The following is a 20,631-nucleotide window of genomic DNA, read 5'->3' as shown; positions in this document are numbered from 1 at the left end:
GAGGAGGGGGGCGTGGAGTGGGGCAGGGGGGACTGTGAGGGGAGAACAGGAGAGGCCGGACAGAGGGGAGGAGGGGCTGAAAGAGAGCGGGAATGAACCATGGAGGGGGCACACAGGGTGAAGAGAGGGGCGCGAGGTTTGAACAGAGTATTGAAAACAGGACGGGGACTGTGCGTTTACGGGGAGCAGTTAAAAGGCAGAGCAGAAACCAGGGTGAAGAGAGGGAGGGTAACAAAGGACGGAGAGAGAAGGATGAAGGGAAGCAGAGTGAAATAAATCAAATACAAAATAAATAAAATAAGAGAGAAAGCAAAAAAGAGGTCGAGAACAAAAGGAGGGCAGAGAATAAACGAGACAGCAGAAGGACAGAACGAGGCAGGAAAGAGAGAGGGGAAGGGAAGGATCGAGAAATACAAAGAAAAGAGAAGGGAGAGCAGAGGACTAGAGAAGGACTGAGAGAGGCAGAGAGCAGAAGGCCACAAAGAACAAAAGCGTGAAGAAAGACAGAAGAAATAGGGGCTGAATAAGAGAAAAGAGAAGAAACAAAGAGAGTGGAGAGGAAAACGGAAGGATGGCCAGTGATGGAGAGAAGAAAAGAAAAGACAAAGCAGAGCAATGCAAGCAGAGAGAAGGACAGGGAGGGAGAGAAAACACTGGGCCGAGGAACACAAACGGAAGAGAAGCAAAGAGAAGAGAAGCAAAGAGAGAAGAAGAACTAGAGAGCGAGCAGAGGAACACCTAAAGAACGGCTCGAGATACATACGAAAGGGGGGGGGTGACGGAAACGAGTCGAGTGGTGTAGAAAAGAAGGACGGAGAAAGGCAGGAAAGGAGGCAGAACGGCTCGAGATACATACGAAAGGGGGGGGGGTGACGGAAACGAGTCGAGTGGTGTAGAAAAGAAGGACGGAGAAAGGCAGGAAAGGAGGCAGAACGGCTCGAGATACATACGAAAGGGGGGGGTGACGGAAACGAGTCGAGTGGTGTAGAAAAGGAGGACGGAGAAAGGCAGGAAAGAAGGCAAAGGACAGTCAGAAACAACATGACGGTAGTCGGAGATAAGAGAAGAATAAGACAAGAAGGGGAAACAATAAAAGGTGGTTAAGAGACAGAGGAAAGAGACAGACAGCAAGAACAAAGAGACCCGTGGAGAGAGGCAGAGGACAGGAAAGAAACACGGCGGAGAGAAGAAGAGAGAAGAGAAGAAATAGGCAAAGCAGAAGAGTACAGAAGAATAGAAAGACATAGAGAAGAAAGGAGAACAACAAAAACAGACAAGAGCGGCAGGGAAACTGAAAGTACGGGTGGCCAACGGCCAGCCATGAATAATTAGGGGAGGAGAAGCCGCACAGCGCACGCTGGGCGAAGCCCTTCGATGTGCTGTGCGGCCGTGAAAAAATGCAATTAGGAGGGAGGGAGGGAGGCTGAATCGCGTGCTTGTTTAGTCACGTGATTCACGTGAACTTAATGAAAACCGCAGCGCAAGAAGCCCTTGGTTTCACGAGGATTTCGAGCACTTGAATTCTCGCTCCGCTCAACGCGCTTGCGCGCATTGATAGGTCACAAGACCTAAAAACCCACCCTCATCCCTGGCCACCTATTGGTATCAATGTTTCCCTCAATCAACCACATCACCTTCACAAACTGAGCATTTATGATCTAGACTGACCAAGACCCCATCAGTTTCAGTATATCCATCCCATACCATCATAGACCTACCACCACAGGAACCGCATGCCGCAGCTGGAAAAGCAATTTAGAAGAGAAGTGGCCTTCTGACCTCTCCATGCACGGGCCTGAGCACACTAGTGACTTGCTGAAAGCCATCAAAAAAATTCAACAGCTCAATGCTGGCTTTGCCACAGCAGGACTAAGACTCGCAGGGATCTTTTCTGCACTTGAAAAGGGCAGAGGAGGTGGGCTCCTCCTCTTCTGACATCACACCCTAGCGCTATAAAGCGCCTTCTGGGATCCTGCGGTGCGGGACACAAGCCTTACTGCAGCAGGACTACGAGTCCCAGGGATCTTTTCTATACTTGGAGGGCGCAGCAGAGGAGGAGCCCTCTCCTTTTGTCATCAAGCCGTAGCACTATAATGAACATTCTGGACTTCGGCAGAGCGGGATGTGCACAGGTGGCACCCAGGCAAAGTCTGGGATAAGGGGAGGTAGCTCCACCTGTCTTCGCCTGGAAAAGGCTGCTAAAAGAGGATCTAATTAACTACATTGAACCTTAATGCTCATGGATTTCTTAGAGGTGGAACGTATAGTTATGAGAGCCTTGAATTCCCACCATGGCAAAGAGAAAGGCAGCTGAACTCTCACAGGGGTCTACTAAATTGAAAAGAACTACAAAACATGCTTCCCAAAACTGTATAGCAAGAGCTACAAGAACGCTAATTGAAGAGGTTCAAACATTGCTGAATTCCAAAAAAGGGCCCTAAACCATCCTGCAGCTAATATAGGGTACTGAAAATATTTGTACAAGCAATAACCCAAAAAATCCAACAAGCACAATAGATTTTTACTATTTCGTCTAACACACATATGGAATACAAGCATTACACACAGAATGCTGTTCACAAATAATGAACAAACCTCCAGCGGGTCTTAGTCTAAATATATAGCATGCAGTAATTGGTACACTCAATTAGCTAGCAATGACACTGCCCAGATAGAATGCCAATCCACTGTAGCTGACAAGGGCATGATGAACAAGTTGTGCTCACTGGGCAAGCTTTAACAAAAGTTAAAAAAAAACCTTGCCGCAGTAGTAGATTTACTAAAAGCAGAGGTATCAGAGCTTAAGACCATGCTAAAAAAAATCTAAGTGAAGAGTCGGCAACAAAACTAGTTAACTCCTTAAGCGAAGATCTACATGCGAATAATCATATAGAAGACTCTTACTTCCACCTAAACCTGCCTCACAAAAATATATAAACCCGGCAGGGAAATTATTTGAGCAAAGTAATAGAAAATACCCTGTCAGAAAGCCTCTGGATCTAACTTTTACAGGAAACATGTCAACTAGTTTCTCTAGGAGATCCACCTGGACAAATACCCATAATAAAGAGGGGTATAGGCCTAATCAAATAGGGTGGGTTCACTGGGACCACCATCCCAAATACACCTCGGATCGTCGCCCCGTAAAAAGGGTGGGATAGTGTATCTGATAAATGTCTCTAAACTTCTTCCTCAGATTACCGAAGACAAAAAGTCACTGATAAACAAGGTTATCTTCTGGGTAAGAAAAACTGGACAGTGTTACTTTCTGATTGGTTCAGACATTGTAACTGGCAGAAGTTCACAGGTTCTACATTGCCATATCTACATGAATTGCACGTAATCAAAATTATGTGGGCAGACTGGTAGCCCTAGATGTTCGTGCACTGGCATTCAACTTAAATATAAAAACCCCATTAAGATCATACAGGAAATAACTGAATCCAATGTTCAATCGCACCAAGAAAACACTGATAATGGTTTTGACCAAGGCTCAACCCAACTTAACATGAAGAGCACAGGGCCATGCCTGCAGGGAGCAGTAACTGGGGATGATCCATTGCACATACTACATGTAGTTCAATAGAGAAACTAGATATTACTTGTAACTCTGTTTCTTTGCCCTCTCAGGCAGAGAAACCGTGGGAACGAAACAGTTCTCCTAGGCACAGTGCAATGGGAAAGTTTGAGGCACACGTTAGGCCAAATGTGAACATTCTGTCATGGAATGCGGCCCGTTTACAAGCCAAACTCTGCGATCAGGAGTGGGGCAATTTTATATATGCATCTTTCAAGAGATACAGCCATTGAATCCAGCTTATAGATCAGTATTATAAAATTTACCATAGAGGCATCTCATAAACAAGTAGGTCGACCAGCAGGGGGACGATTAATCTGGGTAAGCATTGCATTGGCTTGTAAATTTAAGCAGTTACCATTAATTTGACGGATTTACTGGCTCGAACGTAAGCTGCAGGCAAGTCATTAAGACTATTTAATATCTCCAATTGAAGCACTAGTAGTAAACATATTGAATCAGACATTTTACATAAGTGGAGACTTATTCCTAATGATTCCGATATTTACCCAATAATCATAGTTGGGGGGTGGGAGGGTTGATTCCACATATGAACCATTAGATGACTTTTTGTCCTATTAGAACAAGAGGGTTAGATGCTTGGTATAGCTGCACTAGAAATCCCACCCTTTTAAAGGTTGGACTGCTCCTGCTTTACAGCCGGACGGTCTGACTTTATCCTATGGCCTTAAAGAATCTAATGGGCGGTCGAGATCAGATTTATTGGGGGCTTACACTTATAACAGAATTTGCTCTACAGGTTGGATTGATTACATCATGATCAGTGCAGTCCAATTGTCTTCCTTGGTGGCCCTGGCAGTAATAGAGAGAATGGATAGTGATAATAACACACTTCATACATCAATAGCTGGATCACCATATGCACCCATACCATAGCTCCCCTCAAGCATAACTCAAGCCCAACCGAAAGGCTAGAGCCGACCACAGGCCAGCTGGTACACACGGGAACTCAGCCTGACAAAATGCCACCTCTAACAACTGGAGTGCAAATGGAGAACAAGTCAAGACAATGCAGATAAAGACATTTTCAAATCAGCCCTAAGAATCTACCATCAACAGATATGGAACACCAAGTGCACAGCTCCTGCAGGTTATATTAATGCCAATGCTAATAGCAGCAAGGAATCTTTGTCAACATCAACAATTTCAAGGCACCTCCTGCCGCCTCCAGCGACATCACCCCCTCACTAGACTGTGCCCAAAGCTTTTCTGGGGTTTTCTGTAACAAAATCACCTCCATGCTCATGGCAGATGAATAAACCCTTAACCAAAGGACTCCTACCAATTAGCGAAGAAATAACACCCATCCTCAAACCCATCCTGTTCTCTGCTGAATCTGCTCCTTTTTAATGGACTGAACACAGCTGTCAGCCTGGCACCTTACTCCTCAGAAGCCAACATACTTATCTGAGGAGTGTTTCAAGGCTTTGTGCTCTACCTCACCCTCTCTCGTCAATGAATACATGATCCCTCTGGTCAATGTCAACTGCGTAGACAACATCAACATCCTTTCCTACGCAGACGACACTCAACTCATACTCTCCCTTTCAAACAAGACCCCGAACACAAGAAACAAGTTCACCACCTTCATGACCAAAGTCACTAACTGTATGAGAGCAAACTGTCTCGAGCTCAACAGTGAGAAGACAAAAGTAGTGATCTTCAGAAAGAAAACCTCACCCATGGACTCCAACTGGTGGCTGGCCAAACTGCGACTGACACCTACACCCAGAATCCACGCTAAGACCTTTGGAATAATCATCAACAGCAAACTGGACATCACCACATAAGTCAATTATGTCACTGCATTCTGCTTCCACATCTTCAGGGTACTAAAAGATCCTCAATTGACTCCCTGGCAACACTAGAAAACTGTCACTCTTGCCGTAGTCACCGGCATACAGTAAGCACCGTCCACAATGGGATCACCAAGAAACTCACTAGAAGACTACCAACCATCTAGAACTCAGCAGCCAGACTGTTCCTCGACCTCCCACACAGAACTCAAATTACACCACACCTCAGGAGCTCCACTGGCTCCATAGATACAAACATGCTCAATTAAACACACACACAGTCAAGGCACTACACAACACAATCCGCCCACTTATCTGAACAGTTGCATCGCCTTCCACCAACCATACAGACCCCTCCGTTCTGCAGGACTCTTACTCACACACATTCCCACGCATACACAGAACCAGATCAGAAGGATGGGCATTCTCTTACATCAGTCGTTAAGCGAGAAACGACCTCCCTCTCCACATCAGAGCCTTCTCCTATCTTCTAGAATTCTGCAAGAAGCTGCATACTTGGCTTTTTAATTAACAAACCTACCTGAGGTAGGGCTAGGCACACTCAACTGCTCAGCGCTAGGCTACCCTTGTGGGGTGGTAGTGCCTTTACAAATACACATAATATAATATAACATTGGACTTCACATGGATGACTGTCTGAGAGCCGGAAAAACTAAATGACTAACTAGATTTTAAACTGATTTTGATTTAATGGCTTTATTGTTCTTTTTAAAAGTATCTGAAATGTTTGTGACATCACAGGACATGTGGCTGGTAAACACATCTGGTGTTTATGATATTAAATACCGCAGGGGGCTAAGAACAAGGGGTTATGGACAACTGCCAGATGGTTCTCTATTGTCAGTGCAAAAGGTTTAGTTGAGATCTGGAGCCTATGTTGGAAATTGCGAATGCAAACTGCTTAGCTATAGATCATTGTATAAATATGCCTTTTAGTCCCTCAAACCTATACATCATGTAATCTTTGCACAATATTAGGTAATGCCATGTCATCCTCGTCATCAGCCAGCGCAGCTTGTATAATCCAATGAATTCGGTGAGCAGATTAAAGTTTGGTACCATACCCGACAAGTAGCCTTTAATGTTACAAACCCAGATAAATGGGAATAATACGGAGGGTTGAAAGCACAGCTATACAGAGGAACAGCAATTCTGTTATACACAAGGGATCAAAAGACAAAACATAAATGCACTGATTACAAAGGAAAGTAAAAAATTGCTAGCAACGTAATGCTTCCTCAACATAAAGCTTTATCTAGGAACTCTTTCTAATTGTGATGGAACTTTCTCTTTCCTTATCCTGCTTGACATGTGTGTGGAGAATATTATGTCAGTGATTGAGTAAATGCTTAGGGCAATGGAACTACATTCCACTTCATGATCTTTTTGATATATCTTAGAGTATTCGGAAGGTGCAAACCTAACCACCTTAAACCTCCCTTGCTTTCACAAACTGTGAACCCTTTTAGACCCATTGAACTACAGGTCTCATTTGCAACAGTGACCATAATGGATTCCTTCTCACTATGTATACTTGAGGGGATGAACTCCAGAGAGACAGTAACTTTGCTATTCAAAGGTTTCAGTGTGCTGCTGCCTCATCATATTGTCCCAATTTAAGATGTTAGTCAAACATTTTGATTCATACAGGCCTGGAGGGGTAAACTGTCAGACGAAGGTGGTGGTGGTACCACTAGAATAACTGCCAGCGACCTCAAAAGCCACAAACACCTCCTCACCACTACACAACCATCTCTGCTTGGGGAACTACATAACAGACAGCAGAAACTGAAACAAAGTTATGTCGTGTGACCACTGAACTGCCATGCAAATCCCATTCACAAAATATAAATAAACTTCATCGGCTTTAGAACATTAAATGCTTGTATTTCACTTTTTTGTTTTTAAACAGAGGCTGCTGCGGTGTGTGATTGTACGCCTTCCATGCTTTGGATTTGTCCATTTAAAGGCAGATGCATTCTCCTAATATAACCGGATCTCAAGCACCATCTGCAGGGTAAGGGGGCACAAAGTATTTGGAAGCCCATTTTGTATGAGATTAAATACTGAGCTTTTCCTGGCAAGAAACAAAGATGAGGTATCTTCTTGTCTTTGGCAATTACACATTTCAGAATTAGATTTTTCGTCTTCAAATTTTTACTACTTGATAATTACTGTATGTCCAAAGATCATTTTAATTCCCACTGCTAAGAAATAAAATTGGTTGACTACTGTTGTGAGCTTCATAGTAAGTCACCTTTAAATTTATTTGACTTTTCAATTTAATGTAAGGTGGTGATAATCTGAGGAAAAGCGAAAATAGTCTATAACAAGTGCACACAGGTAATAATGAAATTGTGTTCCATATGTATTGCAGCTTTCTTGTCTGTACAACTGCCAAACAGTTTTGTAAGAAACAGGTTTTAATTGTAAATATTCACCATACACTTTAACATTTGAACAAGAGACTACTTTCATTCCGGTTAAAGTACATCTGAGATGTAAAAGTTCACCGCAAGCAATTGTCATTGTGTGCAAATTCTAAATATATAGCCAAGTAAATGTTTGGTAAATGGAATTCTGATTACGGACCTCGATGGTATGTGCTGAGGCTGCCGGACCATGTACGTTGGCACTGCAAACCTGTTAGGTGTAGCAGCCTACAAAAACAAAACAAATTGTATTTCAATATATAAGTGTTACACAATGGAAAGTACAATTGAGTTTAATAATAAATACTATCTACTTTCAACAAAGCATATTGAAAGCCTAACTGTCTTTAGATGACATCAGCAATTCAGCCACCCAGTTTCATTAACAGGAGAGGGAGAAGGGCAACCATGAAAATGGAGGAAGGAAATGAAGGGGTCAGGCAGCGAGAACTAGAGCGATGAAGCAGGCTAAAAGATAGGGTGAGAAAGACAAGATGGGTTAGAAACAAGGGAAGAGCAAACTTAAAAGGAAGAAAGATACAGAGGTTAAATCCAAGAAAACAGACCTTGAGAAAGGGGCAAGAAGAGAGGACAGCTGGAAGTGAGTAACATTGATAAATACAAATCTGCATTACGAGTATCGTGGAATCTGGTGTGGGAGTACCGGGAATCCGGAATCTTAGATTCTGTTAGATTCTGACCTGCTTCAAATTCCAGCGATTTTCACTTTTCCCCCGAGAATGAGGAAAAACCAAATGGAGCCAGGGAGAGATAGGGAGAAAACCGTTGATATTTTCTCTCTGCTCCAAGCAGGCAGTGTCAGTGTGAGGCCCAGTGGGGGAGGGGATAGGGATGTAAGGCGGGTGTGTGCCTGTTCAGGAGGAGCAGGTTTGCAGCTTTGGACCGCGTTAGGAATCAGATATGGGCAGGTAATACTGTTGCCTGCTACCCACTGAACACAACTATTGAGTTAGGAATTTGCAGACCCTGGGAAACAGGGAAATAAATGTAAGCAATACTAAGAACTTTTAGTCTTAGGCTTTTTAATGTCCAGCTACCTTTGATTTAGAAGTTTTGTTAACAACACTACGTTGCTTGTTGTGAAACTGAAACAACACAACTGCAACGACAGTTATAATAAAACAAGAACACAATGCACACAAATATGCACACCATGTACTGTTAGTTTTACATCCATTAGAGATAATGATCAGGTGTTAACAAATGCTCTGGCAGCGTCTCAACAAACCCATGTAGCAGGTGATGACATATATTTCAGTTACTTCTTGATTTCCTAAGAGAACGTTCAGCATTTCAGACTTTTGGTGGTGGTGTTGGATATCCCGAGATGAGAAACCGTCTAATGTGAATTCGATGGCAATAGTATTTAGTTTGCAATAGTCTTCCACAGAAGCAAGCAAATATCACAATTACATATTTAAGCAACTGGAAATGTTTTAAAAACACCAAAGAGCCTAAAAGAGATGTTTATAGTACCAGTCACAAATGCAAAAACAACAGTTGATGGACATAATGCAGAACAATATCATACAATCACCCCAGTACAGAGATCTGGGCCTAAATCCATCGTTTTTTTGCTCACCAAGCCACCCCAGTTCAGATATGGCCATATCCAAATCAGCCTTGACCCTGTGCCAGTTCGGGCTGTGGAGTCCAGGCCGAACTGGAGTCCAGCTATCCTGGCTGAAGACGGCTGATAGCCAGGAACTGGTCCTAGGATGCTTGATTACGGTCCAGGGAAGACATGGCTTGCCAGTTCGGGCTGGACTGTTCCCATGAGGCACAGGATCAAGGCTGATTTGCATATGGCCATGTCTGAACTGGGGTGGTGTGGTGAGCAAAAAAACAATGGATTTAGGCCCAGATCTCTCTACTGGGGTGGATGTATGACATTGTTCTGCATTCTGTCTATCAACTGTTGGTTTCGCATTTGTCACCCCGAGTGGGACGGGTATGCTCAGACCTGAATCCCGTGCTCTCCACGCCACTGTAGTCAAGCTATCCAGGCTGAAGACGGCTGATAGCCAGAAACCGGTCCTAGGATGCTTGATTCCGGTCCAGGGAAGACATGGCTTGGCAGTTCGAGCGGGACTGTTCCCATGAGGCACAGGGTCAAGGCTGATTTGCATATGGCCATATCTGAACTGGGGTGGTGTGGTGAGCAAAAAAAAGATGGATATAGGCCCAGATCTCTGTACTGGGGTGAATGTATGACATTGTTCTGCATTCTGTCCATCAACTGTTGTTTTTGCATACCAAAGCCAGCCATGAACTGGAAAAAAGATTAACAGGAAAGTTAGAGCATTTACAGCTTTCCTCACAAAATATGGGCTATGGTTCTTAAATAGCCGAACTGTCTCAGATTCCTCAGCAAAACAACAAATTTAGTTGTGATGCTAAAACCTCTCATCAATTATGTACTGATTAATGTGGAATGTTGGTAGAATGTGCTTGACATGAACATTGAGAGGAGGATTAAAAGTGCCCAAGACCTCTTTATTGGTAACTTAAATATGCATATCCAGTGAGGTGGATGAGGTCCTTGAACCCTGCTTTAGAAAAGTTCTGCTTGGAAATCACTCCAACCAATGATAGGAGAGCAATACGCTATAACTATGTGAAATAACATAGAGATGTCTCATTATGTAATTCTATGTTGGAGAACAGCGCCATGGGATGGGTATGACATAATTCTGACCTCATTTGGTCTAGCGGTACGTAACATGAAAAACCTGTGGTCTCAACCAACACAGCAAAATAACCAAAAATGTATGTATAACCTAAGGCAATAACATTTGACCTAGTTTAATCGATAAGTACTCCAAAGCCATGACAGTACAGTGAGAAAAAGCAGGAATTGATGGCAAAGTGCCAAGTGGGCCATTCACAAGCCAGCGTCGTCATTTACTAAGTGGACACCACCTGCGGCAAGAAATGTTTCTGGATCCAGCCTGGCATCTTGGGGTATTTATTTTGTGATAATGTGAGGAATCAGCTGGAAGAAGTATTCATCAGAAAATACATGTAATACATCTTTATAATGCTATACGATTACCATTCTGCCATCAGGCATTATTAAATATGGATATATTTTTAAATAAAATCAATGCTTGTGAACAAGAAACATTATTGTCATTATTACCAATAATTACTCTTATTATTTCCCTATCTAAAGAAATCACTCCATTGTTTTATTATCTTATTAGTGTCTTTGTTTCTAAAGGCAGTATTTTACAATGTAATCCTGCTATCATCCCTAAATTGCTTAACCCATTTATGTGCAGTATATGTACATGCTGTATTCACGGCACGGATGTAACCACTGTGACTCCGTCCATTACCAACCCCTTTTGTACCGCTTTTGGCTGCCATAAGTGTGGCAGGGTATGCTCAGACGTGAGTCCCTTGCTCACTTTGCCACTGGATTCAAGCAAGCCGGGCTGAAGACGGCTGTAATGCCAGAAACCGGTCATCAGAAGCTTGTTTCCGGTCCAGGGAAGGCATGGTGTGGCAGTTCGGGCTGGACTGTTCCCATGAGGCACAGGGTCAGACTGATTTGCATATAGCCATGTCTGAACTGGGGTGGCAGAGTGGGCTAAAGAACGGTGATGGATTAAACCCAGACCTTTTGACTGGGTGTGAGTGTTTGATTGGTTCAGATGCTCCGTCCATTACCACCCCCTTTTGTATCACCACTGTGACTACCTCCACCCTACGTGCCAGTGTGCTGTAGGATCTTGGTGCACATGAAGTGCTAAGAAAGGGGGTTATCTATTATGTATCATTCTAAGTGAGACTTTGACTCTCCGGCGAAACTGACAAAGTACAGTAGTAGCTTGTAATATGGGCGAACTCCAACTGAAGCTCGACTGAAATGGCTCCAGATCTGTACACTATTGGCCCGAAACTGGTAAACAAGAAAAATTCTCCAACAATGTGTCACACCTTTGGAGTTCTCTGCTCTCTTGTGAAAGTTAAACTACTAACATTTCTATCATCTGTACATTTCGGTTTATCTTCCAACAAGAACTAAAGAGGCATTTTTACTAAGTCTTCATTATGCTGAAGATAAAAACATTCGAACTGTTAGTGTTGTAGAAAGTGCACGCAATTACTGCTTCTCCTTCTTCTTCCTTTTATGAGCGAGTGAGAGGACCAAACTGCACATAAAATTCTAAAAGACAAAGGCCCTCATATACAAGTATTCCATTTAAAACATCGTAAATTGACACAAATAACTATTTGTAATTTGTGATTCCTTAAATGGGATGTAATAAAAAATGTGATTTGTTAGAAGCGGTCACAATTTTCACGCCGACTTCTAACGAATCCATTGGTATTTTGAGGACAGACCTATGTATTAATAGGTTGGTTCTGAAAATACCAATTCATAGTGAGTCGCAATTCGACCTACCTCATTAATATGCATAAGGTAGTTCGTAAATTAAGACCCACTATGATTGGCTACAATGACAGGCCTCTGGGGTCAGCAGACCAGCATGTCTGATATAGCTTTTTAAAGAAAGCAATTTATTTATTTTATAACGTAGCCTGTTGTCCTTTAAGAAAATGAGGGCGTGTTCATAAAAAGAAAGAAAATAAATTACACAAACATATTTTTATGAGCAGGCAGTGTTCTAATGGACCAGTACTTGCTCATAAAAAACTTTTTTGTGACATTCACAAAGGGAAGGGGCTCATGGGAACCTCTTGCCATTTGCGAGTCGCTTGCAGCATCCTTTTGAGGCAGTAGTAAAATATTGTTTTGTGACCAGATTGTACCCGCAAAACATTAAAACATCCCTAAGGAAATCGTTACCTGGAAGGGATGCCCCTAACATGCCCCTTCCAAATACCGATTCGGTATCTATTTGAGAACCCAACTTGTGATTTGGTAAGATACAGTAACATCTTACCGAATCACAAATTGGATTTGGTTAATTCAAAATGCCATTGTACAGTCGGAAAGACTCTGACTTTGCCAATCAGAGCCTTTCTCACTGTAAAATAGCTTCATACATGAGAGCCAGAGTCTTGATTTGTCAGCAAATTATAAGATATAGACCACCAAAGCAGTATAAATCTAGATCACACAAAAACTTGCAGTAATAATGAAATAAGTGTCAAAGATAAACACAAATAAAATTCTCCTACCGATTCCTTGGGCACACTGTTGGAAGCGGCTCCTTTGTTTTCATTTACAGGTCGCGCAGCTGTAGCAGGTGGTCTTCTTTCATCTTGTCTGAAATGACAGCAAGAAAAATTACCATTAATACAGTGATGATTGTATACAACCACTCAGTGGTTGACTACTACTGGACTCCTGCAGGTTCGCGTCCTCAATTTCTCACCCATTATTGGTTCTTCCATAGCGATTTCCCTGGGAGTCTCCTGTGACGGTGAAGCGGTTCACTTATGCTTTCTGTTTTGCTAACACTTGCTTTTTTGCATACTCCCACGCATTATGATGATTAGCAAAGTCCCTTACTCAGCAAGAGGCTATCATATTCAACATAGATCAGTATAACAGCATACATTTTTGATTTATTGTTGAGCTAATTCTTTATGGCTACGTACAAGTTTCGCTCTCTGCACTATTTTAGTGGAAGACACTGATTTGAATGTTCCAGTGTTGAAATATGCCTAGGGTCTACCCTTCCCTCAATACAATCACTCTGTCTAAAGAGGTCAAGATGTTTGCCATGACGATCTTCATCAGCAGCGCTCCCACTGATGGACTTTATACTAGGACCCCAAGCACCAAATTAGTGATGGATCACATGGAGATATTACCCTCATCAATATATTTGTATCCACCTTTCAAAAAATGCCCAAATATTATCACCTTCTTCATTCTATGGAAAAAACCACAGAACAAACAAACATTGTTGTACTAGGACCGCACAGCTCTCACTTCTAGAATATGTTTTCGTTTCTCCTAGGACACGTGCATTCTTGCACCGTCTTCATTTACAGACACTGATCTCCCCTTTTGCTGATATCTTTTGGAGAACAAACTTGTCTTGCCCCATCTATTTTGAGTCAGGACACAATAATGTATTTTACTTGCACCCTGAGGTCTGTCCATCTAATGCTGACGCCCATCTCTCACACGTATGTTGTCTGTGATATCACCTGGACGCCTTGGTTGTGCCATGTTATGGGCTCCCTTTGCATGTTTGCATTTAAAAATGGTAATGAATACAGTTGGTCAAAAAAATTATTTTACTTAGAGTTCGTTCTTCTTCAAGCACCATTCAGATGCTGATGGGCACTCTTTCTTGTCCCAACAGCTATGGAAGCACTCTCTCGTGTGTATGCAATTTTTACCATACTTCTGCTGGGAGCATGCCTGCTTAAACATACAAGCTATGACTCTAGTTTCCCAAATAACTACTAAAAGATATGCTTACGCTTACACATGTAGAGGCATGCCTTTATGCCCCAGGCAGTATCCTCTATAGTGTCTCTTGTCTGCACCAGTTGATGAGTATTTACATTATTCTATTTATGGTGCTGCACGTTATGCAGTGCACTCCTGACAGCATGCATAAGGCGTTGCATGCCTTCTGGTGATTCTCCTGCCTTGCTGTCCCTTCACACAGACAATGAACTCAACAGTAGATCTGTATTGGTCTTTGCTAAAACGCCTGCAGTCAGCCAAACAAACTTTATTCGACCTTTATTAAGCCATAACAGCACAATAAAAACAGTTCACAAGAAAATAACATCGCACAATCATATTTCCCAGCAACAAAGCTTATAAATACAGCTGCAATATGAAAGGTATATAAAACATCCTGGAAGTGGACCCCAAAATACATTAAAAATCATAGAATAACAGGTTGTAAGAACCCTGGGGGGAGTGAGATCATGGTCTTAATTCCTCAAGAACTCTGTGTGTGCAATGTCCGGGAAGCCATGCTCACGGTTCATTGCACTGACCCATATCTATTTTCTCAGGGCAAAAAGGCCAAAATTTACCACAGCAACACAGAGCTCCATAATATCTAACTTTTGCAGGAACACATAAGCCACCTTATGAGATCCTATCTTAGATAGGAGTAGAATTGGGTCTAGGAAGTGGTTTCTTGCATAAGAATATAAGTTACAAAATAGAATAAAGTGCATTGCCCTTTGTTGGGAAACATTGTCACAGGGATATCTAGGTAGCAGTGAACCCCAAGCTGCTTTCCTAGGAAATACAACTAAAAAGTGCAGCAGGTTAAATCGAAATCTTGCAAGATAAAACCTAGGAGTCATGTTAAAAAATCAGGAGAGATAAGACTCACACCCATATGACAATTTGATTAAGTTGTAATTGGCACTGGCACGCAGTTTGTCAAAGTTCCCCTGATGTAGTTTGCCCTGCCTTTCCTGAAAAGCCTTGTTCACCTGAGATATCGCAGTTTTCCCTAACAATTCCATCGAACCTAAATCCGAAAACCCCCAATTTTATATAATTAAACCAAGGAATCGCATAAACATTATCCAGAGACATCCTTCAAGTAATTATCTTGATAGCTACGCTTCCTCATTCCCTCAGATTCAGGGCCATAATAGTGGGGGTTTCAACTTAATCCTGTCTCCCAACTGAGTCAGTCCAATCTCTAAATGGCACATAAAAGCAAGGGTAGATTAGGGCACTGCCAAAAGTCTAAGCAGTAATGTATTCTCGACCTGCCTCAATGGCCTGGCTGGCATCCTTATATCCCCAAACCCTTGCTCCACATGATGCCCCAGAAATACATTTACTCTTATAAATATTAATAATTTGGCTTGTATCCCAACCTTCTAGCAAAAGTAAAGATCGACTACACAACTCTTTAACATGGAATAATCCTAGTATTATGTGGGTTTTTCCAAGTTAAATTTTGATCCAGGGGGCAGTCCCAAATAAGTAAAAGTCTTAACTCTAAAAATTTCCGACCACATCCCCATGTAACATGACATTGTTTTCACATTTGTAGGGTCAAAGCTAAGTGCAAAAGATGTATTAATATTTGTTTTAAGAACCTGACCCCCTCTAAGATGCAGCCCAGTCGCGGTTCTCGACATTAAATCTGCATCATCTGCATACAATATAACTGGGAGAACTCAGGACTTAATTTTGGGGAAAGCTTTCCCTACTTGGCCAAATAAAAGTACAGGTCGTTAATATACATGAGAAACAAGAGTGGTGCCATCACAATCCCTTGTCTACCCTCTAACAGGGAATTAATGTTAGGGGAACGTTCACCCTCTTTACCATATCTGACTCTTTCTGCAGTGTCCCAATGCATCCTTTGTATTAGTCCTATTACGGCTTGATTAATTCCCATCCTAGTCATACTATCCTAAAGCTTCACTATGTTGCCCATATCAAAGGCACAGGAGAGGCCCATAAACGCATGGTAAATAGAACCTCTCCTGGCCTTTGCGTATTTGCCAATGATCAGAGGAAGGTTTAGGCACTGTTCTACAGTGCCGATCCCAGGACGGAACCCATACTGGACTCTTGACAGGGCCTGATTTTCCTGCATACTTGCCTCCAATTTAGAAGCACATATCTTTCCCAATATCCTAAGGGGGCTCTCCAGGAGGGAAATAGGGCGGTAACAGGCAGGTGAGTTTTTGTTCCCTTTTTTAAAAATGGGGACAACAATACCTTCCATCCATCTTTAAGTAAGTTCTGCTTTATAGATGCCTTAAAAACATTAGTTAAAATAGGAGCCCAGAGCCGAATGCTGTCTTTAAAGAGAGCCAAAGGAACTTCATGCGGCCCGGGTGCCTTTCTGGTAGAGCTCTGAATAATAGCAGCAGAAACATCCTTTTTATCAATGGATTCGCTAAGGGCTCAATCTAGCCCTGAACTATGGGTTTATGCTTCTCTATGATCAATATCAATAGCTTTGTTACCAGGAATAAAAATGCTAATAAAATGGTCTACCCATACTTCATCTGGTATAACTGTGTCCAATATCGGCTTTTCATACCTATTGAAGAAGGGTTGATTTAAAACCTTCCAAAAGGCTGCGCTGTCCCTCAATCTAGCAGGCTTTTCCAATTCCTCACAGGCTGTTTTTCTTAACTAAGATCCCCTATCAGCAAGGGTCGCTTTATAGAACCTCCTTGCACTCTGGATTTCTTCACAGGAGCGGTGATAAGTAGAAAGTGCCACTTTAAGCTTCTTGTGGGCCAAAGTGCATGCATGATTGAACCAGACTGTGCGAGGGATTGATTTTGATGTTCCATTTAGCATGAGACCTTTACCCACTGCGGCACAAAGGGCACTAAAAGGATCTATGATAGACCTGGGTGGTTCCTCCACCGATATCAATGTTAAAATAGGTTAAAATTCTCCTTAACAAGATTATGCATGGAGTACCCCGTATTAAATGTTTCCTATTTTATTCCGATACCCTTATTTCGCAAATTAGTTAATGATAAATTCTCCAATCTCCCTGCAGAACCCAACAGGTGCAAATCAAGGGCCAAGACAAGGAAATTATCATTGCCAATACAAGAACCACTAACCTCATACTCCAATATTCTTTCTGCTAAATCCAGGATAAGGATAAAATAAATTAGTTAATCTCGCTTCCATTAGTGGCCCCATTATAAGTAGGAAGCAGGATAGACTCATTCATTCTGTATTCTTTGGCAAAAGCCAATTGTTTGGAGACCATGATCCCATCATTAGCCACATGGTGGGATTGTTCACTATTTCCACACAACCTTATGTTAAATTCCTTTGCCCAAACTATTTGTGTCTCTATATTATAACTATCCATAAAGGTTTCTAAATCATTCTCCAAGCCCTCAATTACAGTTGCCACTCGTGAACTATGTTATTATACAGATTGATCAAAATAACATCATATGAATATGGAATATGAATTAGTATAATCTGAAAGTGGGGAGTTAAACTGATTATTCTTGTGGAGAGACCTGTTAATTTAACAGAACACAAGAAAGCTAAACCCCCCTTGGCTCGTCCTGAGCTGTCTGGAATGGCTGCACTACAAAACGATTAATAATATTTACAATAGAATCATCTAAGAGCTAAGTTTCTTGCAATAGGACAGTATCTGCATTGTCAATTACAGAGAACCAATCGGGGTTTGCTAACTTATTGTAGAGTCCAGCAATTATCCATGAAGGAAGCCTTAATCCTCGTTCATTTATGCCAGAACTGCTATGGTTAGACATAGGGTCCATTAAAACCACAGAAGGGCCATTCTTTGAAGGCCCCACTTGCCCCAAGGGATCATAGACTACAGATCGCCTAATATCAAGTTGCGATCCAGGCTTACTGGCCACCTCCAAATTGAGATAAGTCAGTCAAGGTACTCCAGAGAGAAGAGTACTTCTAAAGGATTTTGAACATCAATATTGCCTTTTCAAAGTAACTTTCAATAACAAAACTACGACCTACGATGATCCTCTCAAATTGAAAAGCTTCTTATACTCCCACAATACTGACAACATGGAGTTTGCTTCTGCTTCTGCTTCTAAATAGTCCTTATACATGCAGAATGTTTTTGTTTTTTCAGATTTACAGCGTACGACTGTAGTTTCTCTCTGCTAGCTGATTGTTACCTTGTTATGGCTTTTTACATATAATATGTTCTAAGTTCTGAGGTTGGACTTACTTTGTTGTTCTCTTCCCCCATACAGATTTGTTTCCTGATTACCATCTTCTTCCCTCTTGTTCCGGGAGCTCCACCCTCCCACCCCATCTATGTTTTGGATGTTATGTACGTTATCTCGTTATCATTTTCTTATTCTTCTATACTTTTTTCTTTCCTCTCTTTCTTTTTCCTTCTCTTCCTTTCTGTCTGCTCCTCCTTTTTCTATCTCATCTTTTTTTGCTAATAACCCTGATTCTCTTTTTTCTTCCTTCCGATTTCTCCGCAAGATTTCCCTATTGTACTATTCTTTTTCAGTTCTATGGATTTACTTACAGTTATTGTAATGCAACGCATGCTTTATACTCATTTACATGTTATACATGCCGTTAAAAATTGTATCTTGGAATGTTAGAGGTTTGCACTCCCCAATTAAGAGACAGAGAGTCTTAACTCATCTTGCCAGACTTAATGCGGATATTGCCTGCATACAGGAATCACATCTTTCTGCTGACGAATCTGCCAAGCTGAAAAGAGGCTGGGTGGGTGAACTTTTTTTCTCCCCGGGGGATGGTAAACGCAATGGCGTCCTTCTTTTATTTAAGAAATCCCTCTCTGTCAAGATTCTCACGAGTTAGCCTGGAAGGCCCCCAGGGCTCCACTGGTAGGGGTGTGGAAGCGAGGCATGGACTTCAACATGGGTCTGGAACGCCCAATCTTTGAGGCCAGGGGCTGCCCCAGGAAGCACTATCGGATCTGGAAGAAATGGGCAGACTATAGGGGCCTGCCACTGGACCCCCCTGGGTCCACGAGCCACTGATATAGACCACATTCGTACTGCCCCTGAGTTAACTGAACCACACGCTGCTAATACGATGCTTAGGCTCCTGTTTCTGGACAATGTAAACACCGTGCAGGGTGGGGGGTGGGAACTGGGCAGGAACGCGGGAAGGGGGGTATAGGGAAATGTTGATTGAATATCTTGACCTTTATCGCTCTTATATGCTCACTGTCTTCCTGCTACTATGGAAGCAGTGTTTCTTTTATATTCTGTCAACTGCTAAAACCAAATAAAATTTGTTCTGAAAAAAAAAGATTCTCATGAGTTGTACAGATCAATTAGGACGTTGGGTATTGGTCAAATTTATCATGGATAACACTCCGGTTTCCCTTCTAAACGTATACACCCCTGCAACTAGTGATGCCTCATTTTGGACTTCCTTAGCCCCACTTATCGCCCAGCACTATGATGATAATTTCATTTTAGTAGGGGACTGTAATGAGGTTTTTGACCCCTTCTTGGACAGATGTTCCGTTGCCCCGTATAGTCCACACAAATCACATAAATCATTTACACAGCTTATACGTCAGTTTAAACTTATTGATGCTTGGAGACTCTGCAACCCTACCCTCAGAGAATATTCCTTCTTCTCGCCACCTCATCATACTCAATCCAGGTTAGATTATTTTTTTCTTTCTCATCATCTCTCCCAATCCTTATTTGCTTCTGATATAGGTCCCATATTAATTTCTGATCATGCACCAGTCACCATTTCCTTGGACGTACTACAAAAACCGTCCCTCACTCGAAAATGGCGTTTTAATAATTCCCTTCTTCTTGACTCAAATTTTGTCTCATCCTTTACCTCATTTTTTCATGAATATTTTTTGATTAATCATTCTGCTGACATTTCATTTCCAATCGTTTGGGATGCTTTCAAGGCTGCAGCTCGGGACTTTATTCTAGGTTATGTATCTTGCAAACGGAAAAAAGCACGACAAACCACTTCAGATCTCTCTAACATCAAATGTTTAGAACACTCCTATTATACTTCTAAATCTAAGGATTGCTTAAATGAACTTATTGCTTCCAAACTTCAATTTAATAAAGACAGCACAGATAATGCTTTAAATTTTTTATTAAAATCCAGTGCCAAATCCTACGGTGGTCAAAATAAGGCTGGGAAATTGCTTGCCAATTATTTGAAAATTAAACAAAACAAAAGCAATATAGAATCTATTTTCGGTCATGACCAGTCGCTAAAACATAAAGATGAAGACATCTTGAATGAATTTCTTCAATTTTATAAAACACTATATTCTTCGGAATCCTCTTCTTCTGACCATTCTATATCTACTTTCTTATCTACAAT

At 41.9% G+C, this 20,631-nt stretch overlaps 1 protein-coding gene across 1 annotated transcript in view; it reads right to left on the bottom strand.

Moving 5' to 3' along the window:
* Positions 1-20,631, bottom strand: part of ADAM9 (ADAM metallopeptidase domain 9) — a 491,300-nt gene that overhangs the window by 25,714 nt on the left and 444,955 nt on the right. The window contains exons 20-21 of the mRNA XM_078666483.1: positions 13,023-13,110; positions 8,008-8,075 (exon numbers count right to left, since the gene is read on the bottom strand). Of these exons, the coding sequence (XP_078522609.1) occupies positions 8,008-8,075; positions 13,023-13,110 (156 nt within the window). The remainder of the gene's footprint in view (positions 1-8,007; positions 8,076-13,022; positions 13,111-20,631) is intronic.

This window comes from Lissotriton helveticus, chromosome 11 (assembly GCF_964261635.1).
Source record: "Lissotriton helveticus chromosome 11, aLisHel1.1, whole genome shotgun sequence".
In the NCBI taxonomy this organism is placed as follows: Eukaryota; Metazoa; Chordata; class Amphibia; order Caudata; family Salamandridae; genus Lissotriton; species Lissotriton helveticus.
This window is presented reverse-complemented; position numbering and strand designations above follow the sequence as displayed.